General features: G+C 43.2%; 1 protein-coding gene across 17 annotated transcripts in view; it reads right to left on the reverse strand.

The window, feature by feature from the left end:
- Positions 1–2,460: 2,460 nt before the first annotated feature.
- The window catches only part of SFMBT1 (Scm like with four mbt domains 1), a 120,825-nt gene continuing 109,667 nt past the window's right edge, over positions 2,461–13,618 (reverse strand). For all 17 annotated transcript variants that reach the window (XM_059161166.1, XM_059161160.1, XM_059161164.1 and 14 more), the window contains 7 exons: positions 11,503–11,642; positions 10,669–10,778; positions 9,786–9,961; positions 5,631–5,809; positions 5,201–5,446; positions 4,189–4,317; positions 2,461–3,112 (listed from right to left, as the gene is read on the reverse strand). In XM_059161166.1, coding sequence (XP_059017149.1) covers positions 2,972–3,112; positions 4,189–4,317; positions 5,201–5,446; positions 5,631–5,809; positions 9,786–9,961; positions 10,669–10,778; positions 11,503–11,642 — 1,121 coding nt within the window. In that variant the 3' untranslated portion in view covers positions 2,461–2,971. The remainder of the gene's footprint in view (positions 3,113–4,188; positions 4,318–5,200; positions 5,447–5,630; positions 5,810–9,785; positions 9,962–10,668; positions 10,779–11,502; positions 11,643–13,618) is intronic.

Below are 13,618 nucleotides of genomic sequence, written 5' to 3' on the forward strand. Positions count from 1 at the left end.
CAAAGAAAGGCAGAAAAGCCCCAGTAATATATCCCCTGCATTAGACACCTTAACTCTCCTTCAACTGAGAAGAATGAGGGCAGTTTACAAAGGAAAATAGCATAGTTTCCAGAAGCCCACAAAATACAGTCAAAATGTTACAGCAAATCTTCATGTACAATAAAAGGTTTCCCTAACACACACAAAGGCTAATAGCGGCCGGTCAACTTCAAGGTCCAGGAGGCTTACACAGTCCATTCACCTGTTTCCAAGTTTGTCAATACAGGATAAAAAAATGGATCATGGAAAACTCTGTGACCTCAGGCAGCTGTGGGGCCAGCTGCAATTCAGATAAATGCAGCCCCTCACAATGTAAATCTTTAAATTTAAGAGGGTATCAGCCTTTAAGAAACAAAGTTCATGTACCCATGTGTAATATACAAGCATTTTACCCCAACATGGTGAGTCATTATCCGGTTTAAAATCTGTTTCAGAATTAGAGTAATTAGACTGTCACCGTCGTCCAGCCATGTCCCAGCAGCTTTATGAGGGAAATGGAGTCTAAACTGTGTACTTAAAAAAAAAAAAAAATGCCCTGTGCCAAATTCCCAATTACCTTCCCTTATTTAATATCTGGGGGGGGGGGGTATGTAATTCTTTAATGCAGTTGCCTGAGAAACTGCATCTCACCATGAGAATGCAAGAAATATTAAGGGAAAACCAACTTAGAGTTGGCTTCTCTCTAGGAGAAAGCTGAGCTTGGACAATCATGGTACAGACAGAGGAGCTGGCTGAGCCCTGAGTATATCCAGATTAGAGACTACTCAGGGCCATGAGTTTCACCTTCCCAGGCTCCACCCCCTTTAACTATGATTTTGGAGAAGGCAAAAGAGAGACAACTTAACGTATTCACTGTTGCATTTGGTCAACTCCCCCTCACAGGAAGTAAAACTCATTTCCCTACATAAAACAAACACTGATCTTCTCCAAGGAACTCCCTTTGCCTAGTGCCTTAACTGCTGAGCTCTGCAGAACTTTATGTAAGTTATGCACCCTCTGCCCCAAGACCACGTACTTAACACTAACTGTTCCCAAGCATCTTCTATGTGCTCCTCTTCCACAGGCATAGCCTTACATTTGAAAAAACTGGGTCTCTTAAGTTCAAACGTATTGACTTTTACTTAAAAGAAGCTTCTTTCCGGGTCTATCTGGTGATAACCTAAGCACAGAACTGATGCTTTAACATGCGGATTGGCTGAAGGGCTTGCGTTAAGGTGGTTTGTGAGTCATCTAAGGAGGAGAGTGTGCAGACTACAGCTGTCTGCCAAGGTCCGTCCACTGGTGGGAACAGGAGAGGGGAGGAAAAGCGAAAAACCAACAATCAGTTTAAATTTGAAATAATATTACCTTATATTTGTATAGCTGTTTAGAATTCACCAAGTCTGTAGTTTTAAAAAACATTTTCAAATCTTGACGATGAGTGATTAAGTTATAAATTTGCAGGTAACTAGGATAATTAAAAAACAAACAAACAAACAACACACTCAGCAACGCAAACCATTTAAAGGAGGCAATCTATGTGTGCATCTTTCCTCATTCCTCCCGGCTGGAACAGCATGGCTACTGTCCTATAGTAGCTTGAAGTACAATCCTAAGTGAAAATTTGCCTATAGTTTAATGTTAGCTTGAACTGGGCCAAAACAAACACCTAAAAGAAAACCAAGTTGTTGAGCTGTTGTGTGGGAATCCTCAGGCTTTAGATTACGTTCAATTTAAAGGTTTCACTAAGAGGACATGTAAATGTGACTAGGCAAAGAAGTTTCCAGAATCCTTAACCACCTCTTAATCTTTATGTGGCTACTGAGGACATGAGGACACACTGTTACAGAAACTCCATGCTCTGCATCGCCCCCCCAAAATATTTTCTCTGTTGTGCTTCTTCACTCTCTGCCTGGAGACACAGAAAAAGAAAGGGAAATGGGTTTTCCACCGGGTCCAAGAAACACCTACTGATTTGCACCCAAAGTGAGGACTCTCAAAATGAAACAGACAACCGTGGAGGAAAGTAGACTTATAAAATAAGAGCCACTGAAGTCCGTCTGCAGACTGATGGGGAGACACCAACTAAACAGAAATAACCACAATTTTTGAGAGACCACCTCACAGGGAGCACTACACTGGGCCCAAATGGGAAACAATGACAGTGCAGGTCTCGGATCAGGCCAGGAACTCATGTAAGTGCTCACATGGTATTTTTAAGAACGCAAACAGTATTGGGTTTGTTGGGTTTTTTTTTCACCCTCCAGCTTCTGTCATAGTTTTAGTGTTGATGTAGCTTAAAAATGGCATCATACAAAAAACCTTATACTTGGCTGTAAGCTCAGTCATCAACAGAGGTAGTAAACAAAGGAACTCCTAAGAATAGATTTTAAAATGGATCAAAGTGTGAATGTACATTCAAAACCCTAGAGCCACTAAGCATCCCCAAAATGAACTGTTTTAATTTAAAAAAGCTTAAAAACACAATGACAATGAAGCACTGAGGTGCCTTAGGCACAGTCCCAAATCAGTGCTGACTTAAAGCTATGTCCTCTCTTTCCAGGAAAGAGTTCAATCTACAATGGGAAGGAACAGAACAAAAAGAACACAACCATAAGGGTGCTTTCCGGCCGCCGAGGTTCTTCTTCGTTTTCAGGCCACACCACTGGAAATGTTCGTTCTTCTGACATGAGTCTTTTCTTCACAACCCTTCTTCTTTTTAAAACTGCAATCTGCTGACCAAGAGATGCCCACATTCCCACTGGCTGGGGAGCCCCTTCCAGGCAGTTTTTGCTTCTTCGGTGTGGGTCCTCCTTCCCTGAAAGTGCAAAGAGAGCAGGCCGAGCCCTGCAAGGCCCAGAGCCTCAGGGTTGACTCAGCGCAGCTTGGAGAGCAGCGAGAAGGATTTGCTGCACTTGTGCTGCGAAGACACAGCTCACTTTGGTTGTCCTTCTCAGTTGGCAAACTGCTCATAGAAAGCAAACTTGATCCTCTCTATGTGGTGGCAGAGTTTGATGGCGGGGCCCAATTTCAAATCCATGCACTCTTGAACAGTGGGAAGGGTAAGAAGCAACAGGGCCTGCCCGTCAATTTCCTGTTAAAGCACAAAATACGCATTATATATGATGTGCATGTGGATGGCAGCTCAGGAAAGACAGCCCCTGTTTCCTTTCGCTTGTGTCAAAATCTGAGTCTCTCTGCTTTCCTTTCCTTACTTTCCCCCTTTTCCCAAGTATCACACAGTTTCTTCCAAGTGCCCCCTGCAGTCCTCCATGCTAATGAATCTTCACAATTAAGGATAAACTTTTACCCAGTATAAGAATCCATTCTACAGGGACGCCTGGGTGGCTCAGTGGGTTAAGCCTCTGCCTTCGGCTCAGGTCATGATTTCAGGGTCCTGGGATTGAGCCCCACATCGGGCTCTCTGCTCAGCGGGGAGCCTGCTTTCTCCTCTCTCTCTCTCTCTCTCTGCCTGCCTTTCTGCCTACTTGTGCCCTCTCTCTCTGTCAAATAAATAAAATCTTAAAAAAAAAAAGGGAATCCATTCTACAGTTTTTGCTCTGCAGAAATTCAGTGAATGAACTAGCTTTGTAACTGGCTACTGAATGAACCAAAAGAAACATCTTTTTAGAGGATGCTTTCTAAATCTGAAAAAAAAAATTAACTATAAACGTCAATGTTTTCCTACTCTGTAACATTCATAAAAGCTGGATGAGCTCTTCAAACATGTTCAGTTCAGAATCTCCCCAGTTATCCAAAAAAAAAAAAAAAAAAAAATAGTATTTGTTTAAGGTCACAGACTATTTGTCTTAAGACCGATCATCAGTGTAGAGCCTCACATATTACATATTACAGTTGTTAATTATTCTTAAAAACAAGCAAATCATTACTTTGGAAAACAAGAGCACGGTTAAGAACTGCATACTTGATTTTAAGCCATTCAAATACTTGAGGGATGGAAACAAAGTCTTGGGAAAAACGGCAACACAGTGATCATCCAGTTCAAATGTAGCGGAAGTGGGAACCATGACCTCTTACAACCCTCCTTCTAGACTCCTAAAAGGGTAACTACATTTCTTTTGTATGAGAGAAACATTTTTCCTCAGACTTGTAAACAAATCGTTACTACACCCACAGTCCTTTGCTAAGGAAACAGGTCTCTGTAATTACCTGGTCTAGAAATATCCTCGCCAGCGGAGCACAGTCAGTGGATCTGATGAACCGGACCACGTCCGCCACACTCCACTTGAGGGGGTTACTGTCCAGATGGAGCCTCTCGGCAACTTCAATCCTTATTTCCTTCATTGCCCACAACAAAGCAAACCAAACGGTGTCAGAGCTACTTTATTCTAAAAAAGTCTCTCTCTATAAATTCAAAACCCTTGGACACAGGATTGGAGGGTTAGGTTTTAGGGCATGATTTCTCCCAGCAAAGATGGCCAAGGTCCACACACACCAGGTACCCAGGAAATGTGGATCTTTTATAATAAGAAACATCAGTGGGGAAGAATTTATTCAAAGTTCCAGCACAAATAATTTGGACAATTTAACAGAGAAAAATGGCTTTTCAGGCTCCCATTTGTTCCCTGGTCTATTTCGACTCGCTGTCTGTAGGGTGCTGCAGTGAACAGGATGCTACTTCGGAAGAAAGAAGGCGTAACTAAATCTTTAGGAGAAACCATTTGCTGCTTTAGTTCAGGCAATATATTTAAAATGCAACCCAGTTTTGAAACAGTGACTTAACTGCCACTCTTATAGTGTCTGCGTTATGTAACACACATGTATGTATATATTATACACCAAGCAAAACAGCTTCACCCGCATCAAAAGGATAAATAACTTATCTCCACAGAACCATCTATCAAAAGTATCAAACAAGAGTTCTCCCTAAACGACAGGCCAGAGTTAAGGGAAAAAAAAAAAAAAAGGAAAGTTTTATTGCGAGTTTAACCTAAAGTAAGCAGCTACTCAGAAAGACCTTCTTTCTGGTAGGTAGTTGATCTCCAAATAATCCTTGCAATGCAAGTAAATTCCTAAATTTGGAATTCTTTTAAGAGAGACCCAGGAAATTCAACTGAAGCCTGTACTGAAATAAACGGAATGCCCACATCATTAACAACCCGCCCTCAGAGGGGAATTCTAGAGAGAGGAATAAAAGGCACTGTATTTTATAAATGGGTACCTTTGGTGAAGGAGGTTTATTCTCATCATCAGAAAATGAAAAAGTGCGAAGCTCTCTTTTTCTCCGTTGTCTGTCGGGAGGCAGTGATGTAGAGATCTCACTCTGGGTGGGCGAGGAAGAGCACGACTTTTTTTCTGACATTTCTGACTCTTCTTGTAGCTCGTCCTGCTGCTCCGACGTACTGCCCTCACTCAGGGAATCATCGTCCCCTTCATCTGGGTCATCCTCATCTTCACCCCCACTTCCCTAGAGGAAACGCAGAGAAAAGTCTCATGGAAATTCACAAACAAACCAGCTCCCGGCCAAAGACCACCTTCTGCTGGGCAGGGATCTGACTCAGACAGGCCGGCAGGTGGCCCTTGTGTGTCCGTGCTGTACGGCCGTGTTCTCCTGGCTGCTCGGCTGGACAGGCACACCACAGATCTCGTACCTGGGGTGAGCCCGCCGGGGTGTTATCAACAGATGCAGAGGAGCGTTTCTTCTTATGGACAAAGACATTTTTCCGCCTCTTCCTCCGCTTACTGGCTTTTTTCAGGGCACATGCTAAGTTGCTATGCCCACCAGGTGGCCTCCCGATTCTTTTATTTTTCTTCTTTCCATAATAGTGTGCTAAATGTGAAGGACAGAGAAAAATGAAGTAGGGTCACAATTTCTGTACACTTCATACCACAAGAGATTTGACCAGCACAACAGAGAACATTGTTTGTGATGAAGGTTTAAAATCTGAATCATGGAACAATCTTAACTGTCTAGATCTTAAATGGATAGTACCATTAGTACTGACAAATGCACAAACCTGTTATGCACAAATGCATAACCGTCCCTCTGTCAAGACGTAGAACATCTCCATCAACCTAGAAAGTTCCCAGGGTCCCTTCCCAGTCAGTCCACCTCACCAGAAGCAAGCACAACTGTATTCCAACTTCCACCAGTACTTATCAGTTCTGCCTCACCTATAGAACATTTGGTAGATGCTTTTTTTTTTTTTTTTTTTTAAAGATTTTATTTTTTTATTTGACAGAGAGAGACACAGCGAGAAAGGGAACACAAGCAGGGGGAGTGGGAGAGGGAGAAGCAGGCTTCCCGCTGAGCAGGGAGCCCGATGTGGGGCTCGATCCCAGCACCCTGGGATCATGACCTGAGCCGAAGGCAGACACTTAATGACTGAGCCACCCCGGCGCCCCAATCGGTAGATGCTTTTTGGACAAGGTTTCTTTCGCTCAGTATGATTCTGAGTTTCACCTCTGCTGCTGTGTGTATGAATACTTCAGTCCCTTCTACTGATGAACAGCATCTCATTGTGAAGAATACACTAGTTTAGTCTCCTGTTGACAGGCACCTGGGCTGTTCCCAGGTTCTGGCTGTTACTATTTGGCAATGAACACTCTTGTCCGAGGCTTTTAGAGTGGATATTTTCATTTTCCTTGGGTAGATACCTGGGGATGGAATTGCTGGATCATACGTCAGATGTAGATTAACTTTTAAAGAAACTGCCAAGAGTTTTCTTAAAGGGTCGCATAATTTGACACTTCCACCAGCACTGTGTGAGAGATCTAGTTGTCACCACCTTTGCCAGCTTGTGGGACTGTCCATGTTTTTCATTTTAGCCAATTTAGTGGGTATGTAGTAATTTCTCATGATAGTTTAGATCTGCATTTCCCTGATGACTAATGATACTGAGCATGTTTTCATGTGCTTTTTGGCCACATATGTGTCTTTTTTGTGAAGTGCCTATTCAAGTCTTTTATTCATTTTTTTTTTTTTTTTTTAAAGATTTTATTTATTTGATAGAAATCACAAGTAGACGGAGAGGCAGACAGAGAGAGAGAGGGGAAGCAGGCTCCCTGCTGAGCAGAGAGCCCGATGCGGGACTCGACCCCAGGACCCTGAGATCATGACCCGAGCCGAAGGCAGCGGCTTAACCCACTGAGCCACCCAGGTGCCCCATCAAGTCTTTTATTCATTTTTAAAATGGTTTTCTCTTTCTACTTTGTGAGATATAATTCACAATATAAAATCCACCATTTTAAAGTATACATATCCAGTGATTTTTAGTATATGATGTCTACAACAATCATAACTAATTCCAGAATATCTTCTTATTTTTAAATTTTTAAAAAATAAGGTAAAAGTCTCCATAACATACAATTAACCATTTTCCCATGTACCATTCAGTGGTATTCAGCATATTCACAATGTCGTACAACTATCAGCTTTCTCTGGCTTCCAAGTTTCTCTTATTACGGAGTTGCAGGTGTATTTACTACACTGGAGAGAAATTCTCTGAGCATAAGTTTTTAATTTTGGTGATTTTTTTTTCCTTTACATTAGTGCATTGTTTTCTAAGAAATCTTTGCTTGCCCCAAGATCTTGAGGATACCCTTCTTGTTTTCTTCTAGGAGCTTTACAGTTTTAGCTTTTACCTCAGGCCTAAGATATACCTTGAATTAATTTTTATATTTAGTGACGTAGAAGCCAAGGAGTTCTGGTTTTGTTTTTTCAATTTGGAAATCCGAATGTACCAGTGCCATTTGTTGAAAGAACTTCCTTTTCCTGTTAAGTTCTTCATCTTTATTGAAAATCATTTAACCACATAAATTTGGGTGTATTTCTGGCCCCTCTCTTCTGTGTGTCTTCTGTGTGACTATTTCATCCACCTCACTTACTGATTATTCTACCTTTATGGTAAAACTCGAAGACAGACAGAGTTAAGTTCTCCAACTTTATTCTTTTTCAGGATTGTTTTGGCTATTCTAGATCTTGCACATTTTCATATAAATTTTAGAATATAAAAGTATAAATATATATACTAGTTCTATATTAACATAAAAACAAAATATAATTCTTTTTGCAGAAAATGGATTATACAGAATATAAATCCGTTTGATATCACTCAGATTACTAACTGAGGAAAATCAATAAACACTCCCTCCTAAAGTCTAAGTTTGTATGACTTAGAAAAATAGATTTAGACAAAAAGGTAATAAAATCTGCATATCCTCCACAGGCTCTGAGAGACAGTATGTAGAGTATATTTCACATAACTACTAATACTTCCAATTTGCTAAACAAAGTGCTGAATCTGACCCTATAAGCTAACACCAATCCCTGCCTTTAAGGAGTTTACAATCCAACAAATAAAAATAGACATTACAAGGTTAGACTCTTTTATGATTTTGCAATTCAGACACTGACTGATTAGCAAGCTCATTATGCTAAATGACCTCAGATCAGCAGCATCAACAGTGTCTGGGAGCTTGCTGCAAAAGCAGGGACCCACAGACCTGATGAATCACAACTTTCATTTTAACAAGATCCTTAGCTAGTCTGCATGCATGATAAAGTTTAAGGGGCACAGGATTAGAGATTCCCTAAAAGAAATCTTCGAATTTAACAAGGTAAAAGTCTTCCTCTGTATTAATTCTCCCAAGTGACATCAGGGCTTGTAAAATTTAAGGAAAGGTAGGATCAGAATTTTGTCTTTGGGCAACAGTGCCTTGACAAGGCTCTGATCTGGAAATTTCCTCTTGTATGATGTGTGCATGTGTGTGTGCGCATGCACAGTGGGCAGTTTCACATGGGAGAAGATAACCAATGAGAGGGAACGGGTGTAGCTGTGATGGTTCTGAGGGAGGCCCGCAAGTACCCCTCTCCTACCACTGATGCCTCCCAGCCACAGCGGCTTCTCTGCTGCTCCTTGCAGACTCCTGCTCCTGCTGTGCTCTTGCGGCCCCTGCTCAGAGCACGTTCACCCTGATGTCTGCACAGCTGGCTCTCTTGCTTCCTTCAGGCTGTTACCTGGCAGGAAGACCTCCCCAACCACCTCTGAACAGCACCCCATCCTAGCCTTCCTTACTCCCCACTCCCCTCCTTTGCTTACTTATCTTGCCTCACTTTTCTCCATAGTACCTGTTTCTCTCTATTCATTTACTATCTGTCTCCCTCATTAAAACGAAAACCCAATGAACACAGGAATTTGTTTTTCTTTACTGCAGCATCCCAGCACTAGAACAGCAGTGGCACACAGTGGACACATAATAAATACTTACAGACTGCATGAATGAATCACATAGCCCATCAGATGCAAAAGCTAATTTACGTGAAAGTTAGCAAACGGGCCTGCGGGCCAAATCTGACCCATAGCCTGTTTCAGTATGGCCCTCAAGCTAAAAATGGCTTTTACATCTTTAAAAGTGAAAATAAAACAAAACAGAGGGAAGCCTGGGTGGCTTAATTGACTAAGTGTCTGCCTTCAGCTCAGGTCATGATCCCAGAGTCCTGGGATTGAGCCCCATGTCAGACTCCCTGCTCAGCAAGAAGCCTGTTTCTCCCTCTCCCCCTGCTTGTGTTCCCTCTCTCGCTGTCTCTCTGTCAAATAAATAAAATCTTAAAAAAAAAAAAAAAAAAGAGAAGAATATGCAGCAGAGATCATTTGACTGACGACCTAAAATATTCATTATCTGGTCCTTTACAGAAGCAGTTTGTATACCTGTGTTATAGCTGAAATGTCTACAGAATAAAAACTTTCCAAGATATAAAGTGTGGCCAGCCATGAGAGTTAACAAATCTGGAAAACCGAACTCACTGTATTTGGTCTTTGTAAGCACAGAGCAGTTCTCGGAACACTTGTCCAGAACCATCCTTGGGCCAAACAGATTCGGACAGCACTCCAGTTTGATGCAGGTTTGCCGGCAGAACTCAGTCACACGATCTGCTGTCTTCACTACTTCAACAGTAGCCCGGTAACTCTTTCCTTTGTATCTGCCATGGAAGATGCCACAGACCATGTTTACTGGGCTAGTGATTAACCAGAGAAAGTCAAGTGCATTCAGAGGCCTGAAAAATGTCTTCGCTTCTCAGAATAGTACATGTCCTTTACAGTTTGAGGATTCTAAAAATGAGTTTATGCATATTGCACTTAAATTTATCACCTAAGCTATAACAGATAAATGTTGAGGTTTTTATATTAACAGATGAGGTTCTTGCTTTCTGGTTCCTCAGTTTAAGGTTTCTAAATAGGAACTTCTACACTAACTACTAAAAGAAAAGGGACTAGAACGAAGGATTTCCTGTACCCTTGGGCAGTGATCCTCAGAGTGTGGACATGGACCAGGTTAACCTGCCAACGGTCATGCTGACAGGGTCAGAAAACAAGAGTCCATGTTTATAGCCTTTCACAGTAATTTGCAAAGGTAAGTTCATGGCTCTTAAATCTAAAAACAAATTATTCTTGCATTTTACATCTTGTAATTTTCGTATTTCTTATAACTCATTCTTACCATATTTTGTAACAGTACTGGCCCACAACAGGACGGAAACTTATTAAACGAAACGAATCTGGTCCCTCACCACCAAGAGCTGAAGAACTGCCCGAGAGGACAGAACTACTCTAACATGACGCTTGGAGGGGGATCGGGCTCCGTGGCCTGTCAGACGGGTAAGAATGAAGGGCAGAGGAGGCTACTCACTTGGCTTTTAGGACCTCCCCACATCCATGCCACACGGAGTCCTTGTCCAGCTGCAGCTCCCGAAGGACGCGACTGGGTTTGTAGGCTGCATTGATAAGTAAAGTGAGGACCTGCACTCCGTTTTTAAAGCAGAAATATGGGTTGGGAATGAGAAAAGCAGACCATTAGAATCTTGTTATCCCCCAGAATATCATTTAGGAGATTAAATCTAATATTTGTTAACAAGTACTAACAATAATAATATTCAAGATACAACCGCTGACCAAAGTGGTAGCTAAGACAATAATCAGACCCTCTTGGACATTCAAAACATCACAGTCAGGATGAAATAGGCAGCATGAAATAAAAACAACTCTGGCATATGCTTCTGAATCCTTTGCAAGTCCTGGCAGACACTGCAGCTCGGCCTCCCAGACCCGCCCTGCCCCGCCACGGACTGAAAGCGCCAGCAGTCCTCACAGCTGGTGTGCACAGCGCGTGGCGGTCTGGCTGGGCAGCTGGGCAAGCCCGGCAGGTGTGCAGCTTTCTCACGGCCCCCGCGAGCGCCACGCGGCCTCCAGCTCCTCGACTACGCTCCCGCTCTTCCTCGCACCACACTCAGGCAGCCTCTGACGAAAGCCCTTTCTCCACTAGCAGAGGTGGGCATCGGGCTCAGCTGCCTACATGAATGCTCCCTCAGGAGCAAAAGTAAGGACTGGTTCATTGAACAATACAGGAGGAAAGGGAATCCTTTCGGATAAGACCTAGCACTGTCACACGTTAGGCATGCACATCTTTGTACCGATGAGTCTATGAGACTGCTGTGAGTTGTTCTGCCCCGGGCGAGAAGCTTACCTCTCTGAGGACCAGAACACAGTTCCCAGGCCCTACACACTGAGGCAGCTCAGCGATTCTTCCTTTGTTAAGATATGGCCCTGAGAAGCAACGGTGGTTGAAATATATCTTTGGACAGCAGTATTTTCCATTAATCATAACTGGGAAACGAAGAGAAACAAATATTCAGAAGAGTCATTTTCCACTCCATTTTTCCAAAGTGCATTACTGGGGGGTGAGGGGTGGCAAGCATAGCCACCATTATATAAAGTTAAACACATATTTTGAAGCTTAACATGTTGCCTGAGAGTGCCCTTGAAACACCTGAGACTTACCACAACTCTATTACAGAGCTCATCATGCTGACCAAATCAAACAACAGCCTGAATCACATGGAGATTGACTTCAGGGTTAACACGACTCTATTTCAGAGACCACACTTCTATCAATAAGGGAAGTAAAGGATTGACTTTAAGAACCCATAATGATGGGGCGCCTCGGGTAGCTCAGTCGGCTGAGCACTGGGCTCATGATTTTGGCTCAGGTCCTGATCTCAGGGTTGCTCTGCACTCAGCGCAGAGTCTGCTTGAGATTCCCTTTGCCCCTCCCCCAGCTACCCACGCGCTTTCTCTCTCAAATGAATAAAATCTTTTAAAAGAAAACACTCTTAAAAAATGAATTAAAAAAAAAAAGGAACCCATGATGATTCTTTAAAAAAAATAAAAAGAAAGAACAAGCACATGTGCTCGTATGCAAACGGGGAGGGGCAGAGAAAGAGGGAGAGAGAGAATCTTGGGCAGACTCCCCACTCAATGCAGAGCCCCATATGGGCTTTTATGATCCATGATCTCATGACCCTGAGATCGTGATCTGAGCCAAAATCAAGAGTCTCGTGCTTGGGGCACCTGGGTGGCTCAGTTGTTAAGTGTCTGTCTTCAGCTCGGGTCAGGATTCCAGGATACTGGGATCAAGCCCCACTTCAGGCTCCCTGCTCAGCGGGGAGCCTGCTTCTCCCTCTTCCCCCACTGTGTTCCCTCTCTGTCAAATAAATAAATAAAATCTTAAAAAAAAAAAAAAAAGTCACATGCTTACCTGACTGCGTGCCCAGGCTCCCCATGAGAACCCATGATGATTCAGTGATTCCTGATGCTCAACTATTCAATAATCTATTCTGGAATGTTTCTAGGCAGTGGTGATGAATCATTTCCAGAACTACAGTTTCTCCCTTTCTCTTTAAAACCACCAAACTAGCACGTCAGCAGTTTACTATGAGGTAGGCACCCTCCCACATCTGGGACTCCTCCAAAGGCTGAAAGTAAGCTACAAACACATCTCTAAGTCCTTTAAGCACCATGGGGTGTTACGTGGGCACAGAGACCCCTCTCTTCAACTCTTTCTGTGTGAATGCTATACTTCAATATGTTTTCTCATTCCCTCATCATAGCTGGCAATTCCACTAATAAATATATGAAATTCATAGTCACAAAAGCAGAAAGAAGCCCTGCTGCTGGACACTGTTTTGGGAAAGGGAACGTGTGCACTGCCCACTGTTGATGGGATCCTGAAGCACGGAATGTCCACTCAGGAACAAAGAACGCAGTCTCAGCACAGAGGACAGCATGTCTGTGCCCGCTTCTCCATCTCAACTCCGCCACCCAGACCCCACTCTTCAGGATGAAGGCCCGTATGCTCCCCACTGGGGCAGTATCGGCAGCCAACAGGTATCAGCTGTATATTATCCTGGAATTAGCCTTGCCCTACCCTCTCACAGGAGAGAGAGACTCCTTGCCCAAGGTTCCACCCTCTGTGAGTAGACAGGGAGAGGCAGCCCACTTCTAAAAACTGCCCAAAGAGGGAGTACAAATGTGTGGCCACTGTGCCTCAACTAGGGATGACTCTGAGTGGCCACACCAGCTAAAAGGCTTCTTTGTGGGCTGGAAGGAACTTCTGTTACAAACAGCACTGCAACTGAACTTCTCCCTCTGCCCAATTCCCGCCCCCCACCCCTGAGGCTGTTCCCCAAAAGCACACCCCAGTGACCCTCCTGCATGCAAATAGCAGCCTCAGACTGCTTCCAAGGTAACCAGAACTATAACAAAACACAAACCAAAAAGAATATGGCTGAGGTCACTTGGGA

The sequence above is a fragment of the Mustela lutreola genome, chromosome 2, assembly GCF_030435805.1.
Source record: "Mustela lutreola isolate mMusLut2 chromosome 2, mMusLut2.pri, whole genome shotgun sequence".
Classification (NCBI taxonomy): domain Eukaryota; kingdom Metazoa; phylum Chordata; class Mammalia; order Carnivora; family Mustelidae; genus Mustela; species Mustela lutreola.